This window comes from Cyprinus carpio, chromosome A9 (genome assembly GCF_018340385.1).
Source record: "Cyprinus carpio isolate SPL01 chromosome A9, ASM1834038v1, whole genome shotgun sequence".
Lineage (NCBI taxonomy): Eukaryota > Metazoa > Chordata > Actinopteri > Cypriniformes > Cyprinidae > Cyprinus > Cyprinus carpio.
The window spans coordinates 20757075-20781718 of NC_056580.1; the positions used below are offsets into that span (position 1 = coordinate 20757075).

A 24644-nucleotide genomic window follows, 5' to 3' on the forward strand; every position below is an offset into this window, starting at 1 on the left:
TGATGGTTGAGTTTCAGGAGTTTGGAGGGCTCCTATATTTAGTGACTGTGTGGTCTGCAGTGTTGTAAGCACTTTTCCAGCACATTGCTGACAGGCAAACCACTTCAAAATTACTATTGGAGTTTGCAGACAGGGTGTATCCTTCCCTATTCGTACAAAAGTGAAGCAGTGAAAATACAAATTATACTCCGCACCTGCTTTACATATAGTAATGTTAAGTAAAAGTCAGATAATTGTGGAGATTTATGAAATCTGTGGCTGATTTATGACTATGAAAAATCAGTACATCCAAATCAAGTGTTTCTATCATGAGTCAAGTGCACTCGCACTGTTTATACAGTATTTATTCAAACAGCCATTTTTCCCCCGCAGACCAGCAGAATGTATAATTAATTCTATGGGATTCTAGCCTATAATTTAGTCACTTGAAATTATTTGTTATTCTCACTTGCAAAAAATATGCTTGCTACATAAGTTAAATGGGTTCAGCATCCCAAAGAAATAACGGGCCTATATTCAAACTCCCACTGGATCAATTATTTACAAGATGCAACTGCTTGTGGAGTTAATTGCAAGTAGTTGCTCTGGGTTTGTGGAAGGGTTAAAGTCATTTGACAGCAGGCGGTAGTCTTGTGTAATGGCAGAAAAAAATTGCAGCACAATATAAATAAATATGTTCTGACAAAATATGTCAGATAGTGTAAACTGCTGTTCAAATGTTTGGGTCAGTAAGATTTGTTTAATTTTTTTATGTGTGTCTTTTTAAATATATTAATATTTTTCTTCAGCAAGGATACATTCAATTTATCAAAAGTGACAGTAAAGACATTTACAGGTTTTTTTTTTTTTAAAGGCGTACCAGCCTTAAATGTAAATTGCAGTCTATCACAAACAAGATGATGATACTATATGATGACAGCAATCTTGCTCATCCTCATCCCAGCTGCCCTTTTGAGTAGGTCTTTTCAAGCAAGATCTTTACCAACAGAGCAATCTGAGAAAGATCTGATGGTTAATTGACTATTCGCACCAGTGGCCTTTAGGCCATTATCTGTCTGCACAACATTACCTTCTCTTGAAATATAGTTGTCTCTCTACAAAGAGTCGTACAAAAGGTCTAAATGTGCTCTGGTTTCAAGAGGATCACTGTGGGCAGAAAACATGAGCTGTCAGCACTGTTCATTCAACCTCAGCTCTTCCCTTTATCCTGAAGTTAAAATGAATGTTTTCTTAGTGGTATTGCACTCTTTTATTTTGCACCCATTTGTATGTTGCCCTCATTAAATGCAGACATCTAAACTCTCACTCTTATTCTCTCAGTTTCACTGTACAGTAAGGTTTTGTTTGTTTGTTTGTTTCGCTGTTTCACAGCTGTTGTTCCTGGCTCCTTTTAAGAGCCGCTTTCCTTAAACAATATATAGTATATAGTGATATTGATTTTTGCCTTGGTGTGTTTTCTTACCCTGATTTAAATACGTGTCACCCTGGGTTTTTCAGCCTCAAACCCGTGCAAGGGAAACAGTGGAAGAGGCCCTTGCTCCCACCTTTGTCTCATTGATTACAACCGCACGGCATCTTGTTCATGTCCTCATCTCATGAAGCTTTCCCTCAACAACCGCTCTTGTGTGGGTGAGTATGCAGCTCTGCAACATCCCACACAACAAACAAAACATGCACACAAAAGTATGGAACGATTTGAGCTTTCTTGACGAAGTATTGACTTATATATGTTTTGTTTTGGCACGCACATCAGCCCTGAAGAAGTTCCTGGTGTATGTGAGGCGATCGGAGATCCGTGGAGTGGATATTGATAATCCCTATATGAACGTCATGACTGCTTTGACGGTTCCTGACATTGATGATGTCACTGTGGTGGATTATGATGCTCTTGAGGAAAGGATATACTGGGCGGACATTAAGACTCAAACAATAAAACGTGCCTTTATCAATGGAACAGGCCTTCAAACTGTTATTTCTGGAGGTGAGTCGAGAGTCCATGTCGAAGTGTTTTTCTTGTTTCTTTTTTCACATTCTGTGGGGTGTAAAATTTTTCTCAATAAACACCAGCTAAGTGACAGTTATTACATTTTTGTGCTGTTAATAAGTTTTGTTGCTATTTTTTTCTCTCTGCTGCCACATTGTAGGTTTGAGCTGAAATACTGTTTTATTTTGCTCACACTCAGTCTTAAATTGTTTTTTCAATTACGAGAAGACTGTGTTCACAGGCGGCCTGCATTAAAAAATGACAGTTGAAGGAGTGTGCGGCAGCACATAAATAATATCTTACGTGATAGGAGAGCTTGTTTGTGAAGTTCTGCAGGGATTGCTTCTCCGAACTGCATTAAGAAAAGCAAGAGAAGTGCGAGATGAAGACTGAAGTAGATTTTCTTAAGTGCTGTTAGAAAGCATGGTGTATTTTTATAAACCTTCTCAAACTGATCAGCATGCCGATCATGTGCCTATGCACACAAGACATTTTATTACAGCATGTGCAGAAGTGTTGCAGTCACCCATCAGGTTTGTTGTGATGTGATCTCTGGTACATGCAGATATTCAAAACTGCCGTGGGCTGGCAGTAGATTGGCTCTCGAGGAACATGTATTGGCTGAGCTCTGAGAACGAGGAGACGCAGATCAATGTTGCCCGACTAGAAGGATCTCTAAAAACCTCAGTTATTCATGGGATTGACAAACCAAAGTGTCTGACTGTGCACCCAGCCAAAGGGTAAGCTGCCCACATGGAGAGATTGTATGTATGATTAAGCAAGATATTTATTTATTTATTTTGTCATGTCAATCTTAGATACAAACCATGAGAATTGATCTCATGATACATAAGTTTTCTCCTAAAATTTTCTTTGTTTCATGGTCTAGAAAAATCTACTGGACTGATGGCAATACAATAAATGTTGCCAATATGGATGGAAGCAACAGGAAGGTTCTTCATCAGAATCAGAGAGAACCAGTTGGTATGTCTGATTTCAGGCTATCTGCAAACGTTTCACTATTACCGTACAGTATGTCTAAATTCTCTTTTTGATTCCTTTGTCAATCTTACAATCACAGAGTTAACAATCACACTTTTAAGTACAAGAGGAATTGTATTTTACTGATATACTTAAGTCTTATTTTTTAAATATTTGATTTTTATAGAAACAGAATACTTGTACTCTTATATAATTTGATTTCCGTGTTTTGTGCAAGAAGTTTTCTGGAAAAAGTTCATATTATTCTTTCTGGTCCACTAATGCAGTGGTTCTCAATTCCAGTCCTGGGGGCCCCCTGCTCTGTACATTTTGCATGTCTCACTTACTTAACACACCTGCTTGAGATCATCAGCTCGTTAGGAGAGAGATCCATGAACTGAACTAATGAGCTGATGATCTCAATCAGGTGTGTTAAGTAAGTGAGACATGCAAAATGTGCAGAGCAGGGGGCCCCCAGGACTGGAATTGAGAACCACTGCGCTAATGTGTTATTTCGCTAACACTTCATATTGTATGCATACTTGCTTGCTTGATTTACTCCAGTTATGTGCATTTACACGTTACGTTAAGTGTTTCCCACGTGAGGTACTTTGTGTTGTACGTTGCCATGACGTTCACACACATACTAAACTTCTACGATGGTACCACAACGTTTCACAGACACACCGTGAAATTAGTGTTGAATTGCTTTGCTTGTTAAGACAATGTAAACCCATGAGGCAAAAAATCATATTCATATATCTTAAAACTTCAGGTTACATGAGCCAAAGCTCTTTTCAATAAAATCCTTGCAAAAGTTAATATCAGATCATTTTAGAATATCAGATCATTTTGGTATAGGATATACCAAATATTCTTCATTTTATGCAAAAAAATTACGACTGTCATATGGCTAAAAATGAATGCAAAAAAAAATAAAAAAATGTTTTGCGTAGTTGTGTTTGACACATGAAAACTGTAACAATGTATCTTACAAGGTAACACAATGTAACCTTGCTCTAACTTGAAATGTGTCCCCACATTAAGTCCTTGAATTTGAGTATATTGGACCTGGAAATTCCTTGCAAAGTCCTTAAATTTGAAGTTAACCAAGGTGTGGGAACCCTGTAGTTAATAGTGAATAAGTGTTCCCTATTCTAAAGTGTTACCGCTGTAATAAATTCATTTTAAGTATAACCATTGTGAACTTGAGTCTCTATAAACTGCTGCTGAATTAAAACAACTGCCTGAATATAAGTTTCATATTACATTTCCTATCCACAGCCTTACAAAGTCAGGATCCTGAGAAAATTGCTATTTAACATGTTGCTTTACAAAATGTACTGAATGCATAAAAGTTACTTTAATGGAAAAAATCTCCCTGGCCTTTGGATTTCATCAGTCTATTTCTAAAGCTAATAAAAAAGTTTACTTTTTAACACACAGAAACATATTTGTGATTTGGATTTTTCTATGTAAAACATCTAAATATATTTGATCTGTACTTTTTATACCCCTGTACCTGTATACGTTTATTGATAAGCAAAGCACAATGTTTCTTTTGTTTTAGCGGCAGTCTTAGAGAAGATATCTTGAGAGTTGAAAGTCTGTTGTTTTTGGGAGTCTATCATGCACAAGCCCCTCTCAGTGAGAGCTGCCCTGACGCACAATTGAAATATCCTTCACTTGTCACAATCAATTTTACCACTCTGTCAAACTCTCACCATTTCCACTTTTGAAACAGGTTTTAGACAGAGATGAATTTTAGTGAAGTGATTTAGAGTGTCACAAAGAGGCCACAAATACATTTTGAGTTATCAAAAACCAAATCACACTGCATACTGTACATATATAGTTATAGGATATGTAGGGTGTATTTTGAAATAATGATCAAACGGGATTCCACACCAGCACTCCAAACAACAGTTTCTAACTGATTCTTGTTTTCCCTCAGGACTTTCGATTGACTTTCCAGCTGGGAAGATGTATTGGATCAGTTCTGCTAATGGTACTATCAACAGGTGCAATCTGGATGGCAGTGGCTTTGAGGTCATTGAAAGCATGAAGAGGGACTTAACTAAAGCCACGGCTCTAGCAGTCATGGGTAAGTGATAGAGCATCTGATTCCCTCTTCATTAGTCAATTCATTGTGAATTCTTTATTAAATTGCTGTACTTTGTTGCTGTGGCAACATAAACCATAAGGGGCACATTTATAAGAAAAAATAAGTGAAAATCAAAAGTGGTAAAGAAATGTGTAAATTAGTCTAACGTGGCATGCCCACATACCATTTGATTAGCTGGTTAGCAGCTGGCTAGTATTTTATCAGTTTTATCAGGACACAAACTTGTATTTACAAGATACCTGGCTGCAACCATGAGTGATTCTGAAAAATAACTGGTTAAAGTGCCCCTATTATGGGTAATGAAAAGTTCATATTTTGGTTTTGGGAGTCCCCAACAACAGGTTGATATGCACACAAGATCAAAAAACACTTTCGTTGTCTTAAAATATGCATTTATTTTTTTTCCTTTTTTGCTCAATGATTCCCAAACGATTCGTTTAACGATTAATTTTTCCAAACTCCTCCTTTACATGACGCTAAACTGCAGTGATTGGTCTGATGACCCAGTTTGTCGTGATTGGTCTACTGCCTGCAGCGCTGGTCAGAAACAGAATGCCCATCACCATTACTTAGCCCAAGGCAGAAACGTATTGATAAAGCACTGCAGTTTGTACACTAATGTATTGTTCTATTCTTTATCAGAACTACAAGTAATAACAATGACAAACATTCACTATTCATCCAAACATTTCTAGACAATTGCGAGTGAACAGATATTGCTGTTAGATAGAGACCTACAAGCTGCGTGGCGCGAACACAATACACACAACTAAATACATATTGTGCATGCTACAGTAGGCTTCAGAGTACATGACGGCAAGTTTTATACTCTGTGTACAGCGGTTCAAGACAGGGTATGTCTTAAAACTCCCAACACTTTTCTCCTCCAACTTCAAAATCGTCCTACATCGTTGTTTAAATGTATTTATTAATTCAATAATTTTTATTTTTTTATTTTTTTATTTTTTTTTGGAAAGAGTGTTTGACCATCCTTGCACGTTCACTTTGTAAACAATGGGTCGGTGGTTCTGCAGCGTTTTCGGAAGATTTTGAAGTTGGAGGAGAAAATGAGTTGGCATAGCAATTGAGTTAATTGAGTTAATAGCAATTGAACTAGATAACTATGGATGTCCCGGTATTTTACCATAAATGTCAGAGTTTTTTTTGTTGTTTTTTTACAGTGTAGGAATATACAAGTATCGGTTTGGGACTCTGTATCAGCAAATACTCAATACCCCTTTTTCCAGTTTATTTTGAATCTGTACTCAAAAAAAAAAAAAAAAAAAAAAAAAAACTGATCAGAAAGTCAACACATATTTCCAGTTATTTCTGTTTTATTCAAGGAGATTGCTTAACCCATATATGTGATTTTGGGCCTATGTCTGGTTAATACAAAACTGTGTTTAGTCACTTTACAAAGTGGTCAGATGTTCTCTTTATGTCAAAATGGGGAGTACAGAATGAGTTGTGAAATATATCAGACTATATGTCGATAGTCAAGCCTGGCACTGCAATGAGTTTACAGCTACATTGCTTCAAAAGGGAAAAGATAGGCAACTTAAGACATTTTGTCAAATTAGATTTAACAATTTCCATTTAGCCACAGGAAACACATCATGGTATGAGAATAAAGAGCCAATTTTGGTTCCCTGAGAAGAGGAAACATTCATTTCAGTGATGAAAAAGTGCTGAAGTTTGATTGATTTAGCTTTATATAGACCAAGATAATAAAGGCTGTCTTGGAAGATATCAATTTGATTTGACGCAATTTTTAATCACACACTTTAGACCTACTGTATGACTCAAATTACAGCTCTAACCATTGCCCAAAAGCTGTAATTCTAGGGATTATAGAGAATTCACTCAGAAGCAGCAAGAGTTGCATAACTCTTTTTCCACCCTAAAGCAAAGGAAAGCAGTAAATGCAGCAAAGCCTAAAATTGTGCACTTTAACTTTTTTATATTAGACAAATCTATTTTCTCTGTCTTAGGTTTTCCCTGAATGTATTACACTCCTTTGTTTTGGATTGCATCTGACATGTTTTCTCACATTACTCTCTGCCTGTCTTCGTGGGTAGAAATGTATGCCCCCAAATTATTCATTAGCATGTATTTATTTCCCTAAACCCCAGTTTTAACTGATTACACTGTCTGCATGCTGCAAAGGTATTAATCTTTGGAAAACCTCTATAGTCACTTTCTATTTTAGAGCAGCTATGATGAGCTGAAAAACAAATGCAATTTGTAAGAAGTGGTGACAGACTCTTTTAATTAAACAAAGTTTGAGTCATTATTAAATTGGGAGCAGAATGCAGGCTGCCACAAAGACTAATGGGTTACTTTCACAGAAGTAGCACGGTACAGCAAAACAGCAAAATGATGCATTCAGTCGGCGCTATCTATCATAATTAATAGGCCTTTGTTCCATAGAGGAAATGATTTTTGTTACTTCTGCAAAAACCTATGGCTCTGTTTGTTGGACAGTTATGTTTCTCATTTATAGTATGACAGACTGCCAGGTTTTGGTGCAGATTTATTTATTTATTTATTTTTGGTGATTGCTTGTATTGAGACTTACTGTTCCTCTTGGAAGGCTACAATAGGATATGAAGTACTTCCATGTTCAACAATTCAATACAGAAATTCAGTAGCTGGTTGATTATTTTAGTAGAAGTTCTACTAAATCAAATTTCTGATTTTCTAAACATGTGAAGATGGATATATATATATATATATATATATATATATATATATATATATATATATATATATATATATATATATATATATATATATATCCATCTTCACATGTTTAGAAATCTAATATATACATATTAGATATAAATGCAGGTGGGCAGATGATCTTGCAGACCCTTGAGTTGGTGTATAAGTGGGCAGTGTGTGGAATTTCAGTGCATATTTACCGCATACGAAGTTGATTATAAGGTATAAAATATAAAGTAATCACAACCTCAATGTGAATATGAAAGGAAACAAGATAAAAGATATATCAAACCGTGATTCATGTTATCTTTGTGATAAGTAAAGCAGACTGGGGTTTGCAGGTATAGTCTTTATGATTAGACAGCTATCCCTTCCAAGCACACAAAACGCTGCTTTTCTTTTCAATACATGCAGTCTGTGTTTTTATAATGCATATGGCACATTGCCATGCATGTTACCCACAGAGATCTAAAAGAATGGTATATATTATTATGCAGCATGAGAATGTCATCAGAGAACAAAGAGTCCGATTCAGCATAGAGGGCAATTTTGGAATATATCCCTTTAACCCATAAGAGTCAAAAGTTTAGGCAGACTTTATAAAGCTTTATTTATACTATTTTGCACAGTTTAAAATAATAAGTCATCAAAACTACGATATATATATATATATATATTTGTATGTATGTAAATATATATATGTATATATGCAGTACAGGTCAAAAGTTTGGAAACATTACTATTTTTAATGTTTTTGAAAGAAGTTTCTTCTGCTCATCAAGCCTGCATTTATTTGATCAAAAATACAGAAAAAAAATGTAATATTGTGATATATTATTACAATTTAAAATAATTGTTTTTAAATTTATTATACTTTAAATTATCATTTATTTATGTGATGCAAAGCTGAATTTTTAGGATCATTATCACATGATCTTTTAGAAATCATTCTAATATGATGATTCATGATCAAAGTTGGAAACAGTTCTGCTGCTTAATTTTTTTCAGAGCATGTGATACTTTTTTAGTATACTTTGATGAATAAAAAGTAAAAAAAAAAAAAAAAGAAGCTATGTTTTTAAAATATAAATATTTTTGTAATAACAATATACAGTACTGGTCAGTAATTTGGGGTCAGTATTTTTTTTCTTTCTTTCTTTTTTTTTAAATAAAATCAATACTTTTATTCAGCAAGGATGTGTCCGTTAAATTGAGTAAAAAGTGATAGTAAAGAAAATATATTATTAGAATATATGTTATTAGAATTTTTTTATTATTTGGAATAAATGCAGTTCTTTTTAACCTTTTATTCATCAAATATATTAGACAGCAGAACTGTTTCCAACACTCATAATAAATCAGAATATTAGAATGATTTCTAAATGATCATGTGATAGACTGAATGTTACATGTGACACTGAAGGCTGGAGTAATGATGCTGAAAATTCAGCTTTGCATCACAGGAATAAATTATTTTTTTAAAGTTTATTCAAATAGAAAACTATTATTTTAAGTTGTAATAATATTTCACACTATTACTGTTTTTTCTGTATTTTTGATCAAATAAATGCAGGCTTGATGAGCAGAAAGAGACTTCTTTCAAAAACATTAAAAATAGTAATGTTTCCAAACTTTTGACCTGTACTGTATGTATATGTATATATATATATATGTGTGTGTGTGTGTGTGTGTGTGTGTGTGTGTGTGTGTGTGTGTGTGTGTGGTGTGTGTATGTATATATATATATAATATATATATATATATAGATATATATATATATATATATATATGTGTATATATATATATATATATATATATGATAATATATATATATATGTATATATATGTATAGTATATATATATATATATATATATATATATATATATAATGTATATAGATATATATATATAATGGTATATATATATATCTATATAAAATTTTTTTTTTTTTTTTTTTTTTGATTATAATTATTTGCTTATCTATTTAAAATTACAGGTAGAATGGCCAAAATGACAACTTTTCTTATCCATGTTTTGAACTTGAATGAAACCAAATAATTCCATTAGGCTGTATGATTTCAGTGTGATGGGATGGTAGCTGGTCAATGTTTGAAAAAACTGCATGAGATCTTCGGTTTCTATCTCCAACCCAGCAAAAGCAACATAAATTAGGGCATTTGTCAAGGTTAACTTGTATATAATACTATCAGTTGATGTCCCCGTAAATTTACTTTGGTCTTGCAGTAAAATCAAGCACCCAGCAGCATGTGTTGAGGGACATCATTACAGGAAGGTGTGCTGGAGAAATATACTCAGCAGAGACAGATGATCAGTGGATCGATAGGACTGGTGGCTGGTTGAAAGATGCAGCATCATTATTAGAAAAAAAAAAAAATCCAATGGGCGCTTTGCATCAAAGTCACATCCTTTATTAGACCGTGAAGTAGTAATTGAAGAGCATGATGACTGAAGAAATGAAAGCAATTTTACTGACAGGATGCAATCTCACCACCTTCTTCCAGTATAATCTTTAATGGGATGGGACCACTCAGGGAAGTGCAAGCTGCTGTTTAGGGGGCTGTGTGTCACTTTAAGAACTGTGCTGGTCTGTGATCAAACAGTTTAGGTGGACATTACACCCAGAAGCAATCACTGATGTCTCTCACCCTGGACAGGTAAAGATTAATATTGACTGCAGTGATGACCTATGCAAGCAATCTTTGAATGTCAAATATGCTTCTGACTGCTCAGGGTAGGATGTCATTTATACACAGTTGGCCTCACTGCAATAAGCAAATATCTTCTTGGAGGCTCACTATGACCTAAATTACACTAGTATTTGTTTTTGGTTTATGGAGTTGGGAATGTCCTGTTAAGAAAATAGTTGTGCTTTTACTCGTTGTTAAGTGTACATGTGAAAGAATTTAAGCATGCAGTAGATAGTGTATCTGTTCTAAAACCTAGTGTGATGCCTACAGAGACAGCATTTTAAAGAACAAGTTATAGCTGCTGTGCAAATGCATTGCTGCATAATTTATATACACTTTTGTTCACAAGTTTGGGGTTGGTAAGGTGTTTTTTAATGATTGTTTAAATGTTCTGCATTTATTTGGTCAAAAATAAGTAATATTAAAAAAGCACAGTAATATTGTGAATTATTAGTATAATTTAAAATAACTGATTTCCATTTTAATATATTTTAAAAATGTAATTTAGTCCTAAAAGGACAGAGCAGAATTGTCAGCAGCCATTGCTTCAGTCTTCAGTGTCACATGATCCTTCAGAAATTATACTGATATTCTAATTTGGTGTTTAAGAAGCATTTCTTATTATTATCAGTGTTGTGTTATTTATTTTTTCAAACCACAATGCTTTCAGGATTTTTCAGGATTATATATATATATATATAGAGAGAGAGAGAGAGATATATATATATATATATATATATATATATATATTTTTTTTTTTATTTTTTTTTTCCTTTCTTTTCTTTTTGTATACATTAAATATTTGCATTAAAATACTATAGTTACTACAATTATTATTACTATTGTAAAATCTTAATAACTTGATGGAATGTCCATTAATTAAAAGTAAAAAAAAAAATTGTTATTAAATAAATTTTAATACAGTAAAAAAAAAAAAAAAGAAAAGAAAAAAAAGTTTTTAAAATCTTTGTCATTTTATTATTAAGGTGCTAATCCAAAGTGACTACAGGTTTATTGTAGCAATCACATAGCAGTATGTGGTATTCTGGCTGAAACTGTGATTAATGTGATTTTGTTGATTCATTTCTTTCATCCCTTTCATTCAATGCCATTCGATTCATTCAATCCCTCTGTACTTTAACAAATACAAATATGTGTTTCATTTTACGGTTGCACAGCTACGACTGTCTCCGACTCTCCTGTATTCCTGCAGCAGACAGATATGGTCTAGGCTCAGAGCCAAGGACAATCTCTGAGGCCCTTTGTGGCACAATCAGCCCTACAGAGCGGAAACAACATGAGGGGCTTGCTAGGTGCAGAGACGCTGTGGGAATAGATGCACTCTGATGGCTTTGTGAATGAAGAGTCCTTGTCTCCAGCCAGGGCACGTAGCCAGGCTGCCCTGAGCTCTGCCTCATTGACTCACACAAGGAAGGGAACATGCATAATGCTCAAGTCCTATCTCTTTACTTTTCTCGCTCACTCTCTCCAACCACCTCCCTTGCCCACCCGTACACTGAAGCGTAGCATAGTTTTGGCACTGAAAAAAGCACAGCACTCCACCGGATTTTATGCATGTGGTATAAAAGGAACAAACAAATGATAATGGCATGTGCTTCCACTGGCAGTCAGACCTTCTGGTTCTGGGACTTTGGGAAATGAATAATTAATCTGTTTTTCCAGGTGGCAAGTTGTGGTGGGCCAATGAGGATCTGGCTCAGCTGGGAACGGTCGCCAAACGGGATGGACGTAACCTGGCAGTGCTACGCAATAAGACCAGCGGAGTGGTACACATGAAGGTGTACGACAGAGATGGTCAGAAAGGTGCGTTGTGATACAGAGTTGCTGCATAAATAGCTTTGTCTTTGAAAAAGAAGACTGAAGTTTAACACCTTTTTAGAGCTATGAGATTGCTTCCCAATGTTGACATGTTTTCCAAAAGAACAGGAAGCTCTATCAGGAAGGTGAGAAAAAATAAAATAAAATAAAAAAAATAAAATAAAATGTAGTTGCACCATTTCAAATTGTCTTTATCCTGATGTGCTACATTAAATAAAACTCAAATTAAAAATGAATAAGGAAAAATTGACTGCATAGACATACTAAAAAAAAACACAGAACAAAATTACTCAAACTTTAACTACAACTTGAATTTCAGTAACATTAAATTAAAAAATGAAAAAACAAACACAATAAAATATTTAAAATATACAGTATATATAATCTCAATTATGCTAAAATAATACTGTCACGTACCATGACTTAGCTACTTGATAGTACTGTACATTTTTATTCTTGAGACCATTTGATTGAACAAAAATCTTATTAAAAATAATTTTGCTCACTTTTCCTTGCTTAGGACTACACAAGCATATAAATTAGCCTTAAAGTTAATAGACATGGACTAAAAGCCACAAAACTGATTTAGATTTTGTAGAGTCTTAAAGTAGCTTATAAAAATAAATTTACTAAAATAAGACTTTAAATTGTAAGAATTATACTGTGTTGTATAATTATACTAGCTCTAACTCAACTCTTTTCTGTTTTGTATCTTCATTTTTTTTCTTTGCATAATATCACAGGCTAATCTTCCCTGTGTGTAAGCAAAGATATATTCAGATATTGGTTTTACATTTTGTGAGTTATTCTGCAAATAATTCACACTAATGGCAGATCCATTAACGGCATTGCAGTGGATCCCACTAAACTGTCAACTTGAATAAGGAATGACCATTAAACGGGCTCAAATGTAAATCTATCCAGCCACCAAATTTCTCCGACAGCAATTAGCCTCTCTATTCATAATGTGGAACTGTCTTATTATTGTCGTAGATGTGCAAGCTGAGCTTTCCCTGAGAGCTTGTGCTAATACAATGGTGCAGTTTCCCTCCCCTTCACTTTCAGTCATACAATTAAGACAAGAGTAAGACTTCCAGGAAGAATGTCAAGTCATCTTGACTTGACAGCAACACTAAAAACTTTCACCAAATGAGGAAAGATATTCCGAATTTACGACCATTCTATTGTGCCCAAACCTGTCAATGAATTGCTTTCAAATAAAAGTGTAAATAAAATATCTCAGAAACAGTCTTAAATTAGTCCACTGCTTCAGTTTTGCTTGTATGACTCATAAGCCGGCTCGTATAGAATCTGCAAACATTTTTAACATTTTAAGTGCGAATTTGGGTGGAAATCTGCAATTTTTTTTTTTGGAATGAATTTAAACATATTTAAATAAATTAAACAGAACTCAGAATACTTTGATTAATAGCTGAAAGCATAATCAAATACACAAGAAGCAGTAAATGTGAACTGTAAGAACATTAAAGTATTTGATGTAGAGTAACATATGTATTAAAAAGAAATAGGTATATTACATAAACTGAAAATGCGTTTCAATTTAATCAATTCCACTGAAGTTTTGTTTACTGAGTTTTGATTAAGATTTAATGTTAACAAATTAAATTTGATATTATTATCGTTTCATTCTTCTTTTTAATGATATTGAAGGTTTTTTTTTCCCTTGACAGTCCTATTTTTTTTTTAGCAGGAATTGGAATTTGTAGTATACAGTATATATATATATATATATATATATATATATATATATATATATATATATATATATATATATATATATATATATATATATATATATATATATATATATATATATATAATATATATATATATATATATATATACTGTATACTACAAATTCCAATATATATATATATATATAATCAGCCTTGGCATCACAGGAATAAATTATATTTTAAAATGTGTTGAAATTTATTTTTAAAATATTCTATAATTATTTTACATTGTGATAATATTTCACAATATTACTGTATTTATTTATTTTTTTAATCAAATGAATGCAGCCTTGGTGAGCATGAGAAACGTCTTTACAAAATTTATTTAAAAAAAAAAAAAAACATTACCAATCCCAAGGATGAAAGGTGTACACATTAAATATTGAGAATAAAATAAGCATTAGTGTCAACTTAATTATTTTCCAGATCTTTTAATAATTTGCTTTGGCTTTAGTATAAGGACTATACATTTACTTTAATTTTAGAAGCCTTCATATTTTCTCATATGGTATAAATGCTTCAAACAATAAACAATGGGATGCAAGAGAGGTTCAGGAAATGTATGAAAACAGTCATTATGTTTGCATTTTAATTTGGCTGCAGTAGTAAATCTGAAATTACATACTCTACATGTTTTCAGAACTGTTTGGAATATTATATTGCAACAATGTAGAGATGGAGAAGCCCAAAAGCTACAGTCAGCATTTCTCAAGACTGATTTTTCATTCATCAGCATGTTTTCTCCTCTCATTGTGGTCTGTCTCAGGTAGGAATGCCTGTCAGTTGAATAATGGTGGTTGCTCACAGCTCTGTCTGCCCACATCTGAAAACACTCGCACATGTGCCTGCACCATTGGCTACAACCTGCGCAGTGACCGTCTCTCCTGTGAAGGTAGGCTGCTGTTATGGCCTTATGTTTTACAGGGATGTCACATTTTTTCTTCATTTCTAGCAGGCCCATTCTCATCAAGAATGATAACTATAAAGATAACTATATTAGTGTCCACAACAATAGACAGTATCTTCTGCCACTTTAAATTCTCAAGTTCTTGATAGCAGGATTGATTCTGATTGGGTGTCAAAGTTTTTGTTGTATATCAGCTGGGGGAAAAAAGTTCTGAAAGTGATTGCGTTTCTTTATGCCTTTATCATTATAGCTGTGGTGTGGACTCTGCTATTCTTTAATACAGAGAACGATTTTTAGAACTATGTCTTTATCGTTATCTTTATAGCTATCGTCCTTGGTGTGAACAGGCCTTAATTCATGTTGTCTTTCGTTTAGCTGCTTGTTTTGTTGTGTGGAAGGTGCCTAAAGAAAACTGTGTGAGGTTTGTTTGACCTCCATCTAACATATCTCGCTTGCTGTTGTCTATCACAGGCCTGAGTTCTTTTCTGATGTACTCTTTTCATGAGGGGATACGTGGAATCGCTTTGGATCCCAGTGACCACGCCGAGACCCTGATGCCCATCAGCGGCACCTTGTTTGCTGTTGGCGTGGACTTTCATGCAGGTACAAACATGGCACTTCCCGTGACTCAATCCTTCTATCTTCCAGTCTCTTCACTAGTATATAGAACCACTTTCTGAATCCTCTCTGTGTGGACAACAAAGACAAGGCATGTATTGCTTTCTCTGCATTATTTTTTTTTTTTAAATGTTGTTTGCTGTACAGTCTCATATTAGCTACACAGGCTCTTGCCAGCTCAGAAGGGACTTAACAACACTGCATATCACATATACAAGAGATAAACAGCTAAGATGAGTTAAACAAGTAGGTGCAAACAGTAACTCAGATAAATGTTCTCCTTATATCTCTTATAGCTTCAACCATACTAGACAGAAAAACAGTATAGTAGATAATCTAGCAAATGGAAATAGAGCCGACATCACCACGCTGATGGCGTTGAGGGGTTGTTGTCATGGTATGCATTATTCATTCTGTGAATGAGGTTAATTTAACAGAGGTCTGATGCAAGATTATTCAGCCTGTTTCGGGGGAGCATTTTATGGTGAAAAGTGGCTTAGATGAAGTGAGCATCAAGGAGGCAGTCCACATGTGATGGTACCAAATTAGCATTCTAACAGTCAATAATATGAGACATTTCCATAAACATGCAAACACATATGCATACAGTAGTACAGACTACCTGCTGTAGCCACTGAAATGTGACCTGTCCTTTCCTTCTCCCATAAACAAACAACCAGCAAACACTGTGCTGAAAACAGTGCATATAGCATTCCATTCAGTTTGCTGGTGTAATGAAAAATATGCTATGTATATGGTGCAAGGTATGTGTGTATGTATGTATTTTATTAAAATTAACAAAATGGTTCAGTAAAATAGCACTGATACTAATAATAATTAGGGCTGTCAATCAGTGAAACTGTATATTAATATAGATTTTAAAATATTTGTGTTATTATTGTGTTAAATTAGATAATAGCTAGAAAATAGTTATAAATCTGTATTAATTTACAATAATAAGATTATCATTGCATTAAATTGACAATATTAAAATGATCATTGCATTGTATAACTATTTGTTATTTATTTCACCATGTTAAAATTATCATCTTTTGTCATGTTTTTTATGTATTTGTATAATAGTCTAGTTACATTCAGATATTTATAATAATAATAATAATAATAATAATAATAATAATAATAATAATAATAATAATAATGGCTTCTTAAAAATAAAGGCTGTCATTCAATGAAAAAAAAGTCTTATTATATTTATACTATATTTTAAAATAGATTTGAATATTATAATATTGTGTACATTGTTCATTAATAATAATAATAATAATAATTATTATTATTATTATTATTATTATATACAGTACTAGGTGCTTTTGTCAATAAATAATGAATTTAACAAGAAAATCACTACCTTGTAATATAGCCTACCTTATCTGTTTCTGCTCAAACTGAATGGAGGTTTATATATATATTCAAACTAATAAAATAATATTCAACTGGCGACTTTAAATCATTAGCTAAACAGGTCGTTTTTCACATGATGTGTGGGTTGTGAAACATGGCAGAATTGCTGACCTCAGCCGAAGGGCAATAGAGGCAGATGGTCAGAGAGTATCGATGCGAATGCTCTCGCCTACCACCAGAATCCGCTCATCTCAGGTGAAGAAAACTCCAGTCCAGCCCAGCCTATGACAGCCGATTACACATGCATACCATTTGCATGTTATTAAGAGGCAGCTTGTTGGAGCATGAAACAGATGAGGGCCTTCCAGCTGGCTGCTGTCACATGTAAGAGATCTGCTAGCAGAGTGTGAATTCAGTAATAACAGGAGGATGCAAATAAATAACTGCTCTCGTCACATACAGTTGTTCGGCAAAAATACCACTTACATTTAGAGCATGCTTCTGTCAAAACATTTAGTCATTGCTAATCATGTTTGATTTGTTTGCTACACAATGTTTATATGTCACTTCAGCACTTTGAATGATATTCCATTACCAAATGCGTGTTTGTTTCTGTAGTTACTGTTACTACTAAACAGCATTAGAAATTATATGGGGTCCCTTACGAACAGTATTAGAAGTTTGCAGAATATTTCTGCTTCATTTCTTTCTGTTCTTTTTTTTTTTTTTTTTTTTTTTTACATAAAGGGTCTGAGATGCTTTCTCATACACTATTTTTGTTGCAAGCTTTGTTCTTCATGACATATGTCCTCCTTCATACAGGCAATGATACAGTTTACTGGACAGACATGGGATTAAACCGGATCTCAAGAGCCAAGAGGGATCAAACATGGAGGGAAGACATTATCACTACTGGCATCAACAGAGTGGAGGGCATCGCAGTCGATTGGATTGCTGGTAAGGCACAAACATTATTTTAACAATGGAATGATGCCATTTTTTAACACTGTCACAAGGGATGCAAATAAAATCTTTGCATTTCTAGCCTTTAGATATAATATTATTAAATTGTTTGAGGTCCGTTTTTATTTTAATTTTTTTTAATGTTTTTGAAAGTGTCTTGCTCACCAAGGCTGCATATATTTGATCAATATATACAATATAATACAATAAAATTTAAATACATTAAAAACTGTAATATGGTGAAATATTATTGCAATTCGGAAACATATTTATTTATTTATAAATACATTTATACATTCATTTTATTTATTTCTTTATTTTCCAGGTAACCTTTACTGGACAGACCATGGCCTCAACCTTATTGAAATCGCTCGTCTGAATGGTCTCTACCGGTCAGTTGTAATATCAGAAGGGCTGGACCAGCCAAGAGCCATTGCAGTGCATCCACAGAGAGGGTACGTCAGATGCTTCTGAGACAACGGATCAGTTTCAGCCATGTCTGCTGTTCAGTAATATAAATCTTTTTATCAATCTTTAGAAACATTTTAGAAATTACTGAGTGAATTTTAGGGAACTATGCAAGTGCATTAGACCAGATAATACAATGAGCTCTTGGAAGAGAAATGAAAATACATTTTAAACCTTTGAAGGTCAAATAAATTTTGTGATCTGACTCCACTAATGAACCAAATTAAGAATTTAAAACCAGCAGATATGCATATCTATTTAGGCACAGGCCCATTTTGGAGTCCATTATGGTATTTTTTTTAGTAATTAGGGTCAAACTTTATGGTTTCCTTTCCTGCCAGATTTGTCTGGTTTTGCCTTGAATTTGATGTTTACAACCTGCGATCAGAATAGCACAGTGAAAAGACATATGAGCGCTTTAACCCATCTACCATCTATCTGCTGACAGCAGAAAGCATCAGGGGTGGGATCCTCTAAATCCCAGACATCCAAAAAAACTGCCTCCTATTCAAGCCTAAGGCTATGAAAGATGTCTTTTCCTTTTCCAGTTGAGTCAAACTTTGAATGATGGTTCCTTGGTGGTATAACAACAGTTATACACTTTAAAGGAATAGTTCATCCAATAATAAAAACTCTGACATCTTTTACTCACCATCATGTCTTTCCAAAGCTATACAACTTACTTCTGCGGAGCACAAAAGTAGAAGTTCTGGCTCTTTTCCTTGCAACTTTATAGTGAATGGTTAAAGCTTTCAACCATAAAAAAAGGATTCAAACTGTATCACAAAAGTGGTTCATAGGACTCTATAACATCTAACTCAGTTATTGTGAACCATATCAGTCACAATTGTTAAGTCAAGTTTTAAGAATCAAATCAAATGATTCATTGAAAATATTCAGTTCAAAAGCATGACTCATTAATGAAGATGCAAGTAGCTTGCATGCAATTTTTGATCAATACCATTAAGGTCACTCTGAAATATAGAAATTTTCATGGTTAAGTTTTAAAAATCAAATCAAACAATTCATTGAAAAGTATTAATTGAAAATTCAGTTCAAAAGAATGATTTGTTCACCATGATTCAACCTGTACTTCTCTAATGAACATGCCGAGGTACTCTAGGACTAATATCAAAATATATTTAATGATGATGATTAATTGTATGGACCAATTATGATACTTTATTATGATACCCTCCTTTTCGAAGCTTGCATATTCAACTTTTTGTTTTCTGTAAAAGATATTTGTTTGGAATGACATTCGGGTGAACAAATGATGACAGAATTTTCATTTGTGGCTGAGGTCCTTTATTCCTTTTAAAGTCACTATGAAATGTATAATTTGGCATGGTTACAGTGGTATTCTGCATATGATTTTACCAATTAACAGTTATTTATTCTGGACCGAGTGGGGGAAGAATCCTTGCATAGGTCGTGCAAGACTGGATGGTTCAGACCAAGTGACCCTGGTCAGTTCTGGCATCGCCTGGCCGAATGGAATCACCATTGACTATGAGGTACTGCAAATTGATTCCACTTCCTGATACTCCACTCACTGTCTTTTCTTCTGATGCAGATAAAATGGGGCTGCTCAAAGGGAGAGGTGCTGATGTGCATTTTCAAATTGCTTTCTAGGAAAATAGATTATACTGGTGCGACGCCCGGACCGACAAGATAGAAAGGATCAACGTTGAAACCGGGGAGGGCCGTGAGATTGTACTGTCAGCCGCCAATGTGGACCTGTTCTCCGTGGCTGTGTTTGGGACTTACATCTACTGGTCTGACAGGTAATTTATTTTACTAAGTGCTACACTCTCCAAAGTGGCCCACTTTACAGATTAACCCCTTCCGAGCAAGGTTATTATGAGACCTGCCGTATGATTCTGTCATCTCCCAGGCAGACTCCGTTGGCAGTTTTGCAGTTTTTTTAAAGTGTCTTGCTGCTTTTAATTAGATAACCATCATAATGCTGATGTCAGACTCCTTTTTTTTCTGTGTCGTCTGTGGCAGAGCCCATGGCAACGGATCGATCCGCCGTGGATTCAAAAGCGATGCCACTGATGCGGTCACGATAAGAAGTGGTCTTGGCGTCAACCTGAAGGACGTGAAAGTGTTTAACAAAGGCCGGGAGAAAGGTTGAGGTTTCAGTTTAATGAGTCCATTTTTATTATGCCACATATGTATTCTTTGGACAAAACACAGTTATAATGAATATCTCAGTGTTCATCCAGTGATGTTTTTCTATGCTTTGGCACGCAGGCACAAACCCGTGTGCGAGGAGCAATGGAGGTTGTCAGCAGTTGTGTTTTCACCTGGGCAGTGGAAGAAGGACTTGTTCCTGTGCTCATGGGTACTTAGCCGAAGATGGCTTTGCTTGCCAAAGATATGAGGGCTATCTTCTGTACTCTGAACGGACCATCTTGAAAAGCATCCACCTGTCGGATGAGAGTGATCTTAACTCCCCTCTCCAACCTTTTGAGAATCCAGACTACTTCAAGAATGTCATCGCTCTGGCATTCGACTATCGGCAGCAGGCCTCACACCACAACCGCATATTCTTCAGCGACATCCATTTTGGGAATATTCAGATGATCAATGATGACTGGTCAGGAAGACAAGTCATAGTTGAAAGTAAGTCTGGTTGTTGTTGTTTTTTTTTTTTTTAGTGCTTTAATGCAGAAATGGGTTTCAAGGGGCATTTGGAAAATCCTACTAATTGCTAGCCTTTGTTGATCATAAAAGATGTCCAAAGATGCTTCTTCTACAAAAGCAAGCATATGTTTTTGGTCCTGTTGTCATCCTGATGCAGACTCAATGCAGTGACCCACATGTTGTTTAATGTTCTGCCACTAGAACCATTCCAGCTTCTTAGCAGCAATTTGTGAAAGGCCATTTGTTGGGAACTGTAAGTGGCACTGCCTGTGATGTACAGCAAGTCCTCGATACATCCAGCATCTAGTAAAAGTGTTATAATAGCTACCTCCATTTTTCTGCAACTAAATGGGACCAATTTAACTGTCAAAAAAGATGTTTAAAACACTGCATCTTATTCTGTGTCCTCACTCTTGATGGATTAAAATCGCTTGTCTCATTTCCACCGTCCTCAAACTGTGACAGAAATACGAGTGGAAACAGGGTGATATTTTTCAAGATCCTGCCTGTCACTGTTGTTGGAAAGTTTAGAATATGGTTATTGATTTCCTCATGTGCGCTATATACGGCAGGCATTTCAGCCGTGATCGATATTCACGTCTGATGGTGGCCCACAATGGAAACCTAATATGCCTAATGACTGTGTATTATCCATTTACAGTGTAATGAGACAACTATGACAGATTTTAATATCAAACAACTCATGTACTGCTTATAATAGCTGCACAGATGGACTTTCTTTCAGATCCTAATCCATTGTTTACAAGGTAATTTTAGATTCAGAACTCATACCGACATAATTAGGTTCAAATGGCAAATAAGGCATTGCAATACCGTACATGTACACCAGAAATTCTTGAATGAAACTGATAGCAGAACTTCAGGGGATGTTCTTAAAATAAATAGTTTACACAAAATTTTTTATTTTGTCATAATTTACGTCAGCTTCAGTCCTCAGTTTTAGAACAAAACAAGAGTGAGTAAACAACTACATTTTTATTTTTGGATGGACTATCCTTTAAATCAAAATACTATTTCTGTGGGAATCCCTTAATGCCTTTTCAGTATTTAGCTCATTTCACTTTGCTGAGGTTAATGGGATGCAGATATACTTAGAAAGCTTCTGTGCTCCATGATTAGTGCTTCTATCCACTTACAGTACTCTCTGAATTCTCTTTTAACTAGCCTCATTGCTCCTTGAAGAATTAGACCTTTTTCAAATTTGACTTACTTAATTTGCCTTTTTTTTTTTAAGGCTATGCTTTGTGATCATGAAAATGGTTTTGTTCTGATTCATCCTTGCCTTTGTTTAGCAAATGTAACAAATTATAATTTACATCAGTTAGAATAGCTTTTTTTATTATTATTATTTGTTTGTTTTTTTCTTTTCAGTGTAAACTGGGAAAAACGTACGAAAATTACACACACACAAAAAGCTGTGGTTGCCGGAACTGAAACTGCCATAACTGAAAAAAACAGTTACTTAATCAAAAAACCATCAAATATGAACTATCACACAGGGAATTCTGGGAATGTCAGTTTACATTATTTTAATGTAAATTTACACTAAAAATAAGGTAAGATTAGATCTATCACAGTTATTCAATGTATACAGTAAGGAAACATACTGTTAACCAGTTAACAGGTTTTTGTCATAATGTCTTTACAGTCTTTTACCATTTTTTTTTTTTTTCAGCTTAAAGCACAGATTGGATATTTTGATGCGTATCCAGCCTGTTAATGTTCACCTGAGAGATTTTTTGAAGGAGAAGTGCATTTGACCATTCACGTGTACTTTTCATACGCATGCCACACTGTAACGTTCACAGATATCCTCCACTGCTATCCATTTGAGCATAAGTGCCCCAGCCAGATAGAGTGAGAGTGTAGTGTTGACTACAGGTTGAAATGAGCTGGCTCTTTTGATGGCGTCTTCACACTCGAGTTCACTCACTTTCCCTGAGATGAAAGCCAATCCCAACCACCTTGACTACATGCACACTTAGAAACACATACAAACCCTCTCCATTCTGTCACCAGGAAAGGGTGAGGAAGTTAATCCGTATTTCCTTAATTAAGTCATACATCCACTGTTAATTACTCCTTGGCCTCTCCAACAGTTTCTGCAAAGGAAAGCTGTCAGGCACTTTTTATTGTGAATGATTAATTAGTGATGGATTTCTGCAGACTATATTCTCTAAGATTTTTTAAAGAGTAGCATTTTTAGCTACAGCCTCTGTGTTTGAACAATTACCGTTTCACTGATGACAGTTTTTTAGACATGACAGCAGACAAAGCCTAACCATTTTATAATGCTTAGTGAGATGAAGCTTTGATTGTTTATGGTTTTCTGAATGTACACACATTCTTACTGTGATTTATTACTTTATGGGTCTTATGCTCACCAAGACAATATTTCAAATTTTTAAAACAACTGTTTTATTTAATACATTTTAAAATGTCATTTATTCCCAACCCAGGCTCATTGGAAATATGTGCTTGTGTTTACATTTCCACAACACCATTATTACATACCTTACTGCAAGTTTTGCAGCAGTTTCAAAGTGAAATGTCCAGTGACTGTGGCCACATTTTTATTATGTTGATAAAGGCACATATTGCTGAATAATTAGGCTTTATTAATCGTGACTCTGGCCATGTAAATCATACAATTGTGTTAAAAGGAATAAAATCTGTCTAAGATTTACTGCCTCTAGTGTTAATTTCAACTGGAAACTGCAGCGATTCGTATGTATAGGTATGTGTTTTTGAGTTTTCCAGAAGTGTAGGTAGATGCACTCCAGTGAGCCCGAGTAGTTTTGTCCTGTCCACATTCAGTCCACATTCAGCAGCCATAACTCCAGTCTTCAGTGTCACATGATCCTTCAGAAATTGTTCTAATATGCTGATCTGCTGCTCATTAAAGATTTCCTTTTGTTATGACAGTTGAAAACAGTGGTGCTGCTAACCATTTATGTGGAATTTGTCACAAGTAATTTTTCAGGATTCTTTGATGAATAGACAGTTCAAAAGGACAGCATTTATATGAAACCTATGTCTTAGCATGGTAAAACTGTAGCTTGTTGTTTTCTGTAGATGTGGGTTCGGTTGAGGGCTTGGCTTATCACCGTGCCTGGGACACGATTTACTGGACTAGTTCCACCACCTCAAGCATCAGCAGATACACAGTAGACCAGAGCCGACAAGGAGCTTTTACCAGGCAAGCCGTTGTCACCTTGTCTGAGGATGACCATCCCCACGTCTTGGCCCTGGATGAATGTCAAAAGTAAGGAAATGTTTTTGCTCATTTGGGTATCTGATATATTGTCGGCCTGTAAACAGTACTGTCAAATCATAAAGCCATTGAGAGCGTTTTTTAGCAATGATCAAGGGCAATACTTTTATACAGGAAGATATCATTTCCAGTGTTCGAATTGAGGGGGGGCTGGGGGGGTCCGGGACCCCCCATAAGCATCAAGGGACCCCCCATAAGGCCCAAAAAATTGACCTTGGGGGGGTCCCCTGGTTTTTCATTAAAACTAAAATAGAAACAATA

The 24644-nt window shown here is 34.8% G+C and overlaps 1 protein-coding gene across 1 annotated transcript in view; it reads left to right on the forward strand.

The window, feature by feature from the left end:
* Positions 1-24644, forward strand: part of LOC109095779 (low-density lipoprotein receptor-related protein 1B-like) — a 281776-nt gene that overhangs the window by 189973 nt on the left and 67159 nt on the right. Inside the window, exons 28-42 of the mRNA XM_042764066.1 lie at positions 1498-1629; positions 1754-1981; positions 2550-2724; positions 2874-2968; positions 4920-5069; positions 12206-12346; positions 14885-15010; positions 15497-15628; positions 17828-17962; positions 18294-18423; positions 19827-19953; positions 20072-20223; positions 20447-20571; positions 20696-21067; positions 24185-24374. Coding sequence (XP_042620000.1) covers positions 1498-1629; positions 1754-1981; positions 2550-2724; positions 2874-2968; positions 4920-5069; positions 12206-12346; positions 14885-15010; positions 15497-15628; positions 17828-17962; positions 18294-18423; positions 19827-19953; positions 20072-20223; positions 20447-20571; positions 20696-21067; positions 24185-24374 — 2410 coding nt within the window. The remainder of the gene's footprint in view (positions 1-1497; positions 1630-1753; positions 1982-2549; positions 2725-2873; positions 2969-4919; positions 5070-12205; positions 12347-14884; positions 15011-15496; positions 15629-17827; positions 17963-18293; positions 18424-19826; positions 19954-20071; positions 20224-20446; positions 20572-20695; positions 21068-24184; positions 24375-24644) is intronic.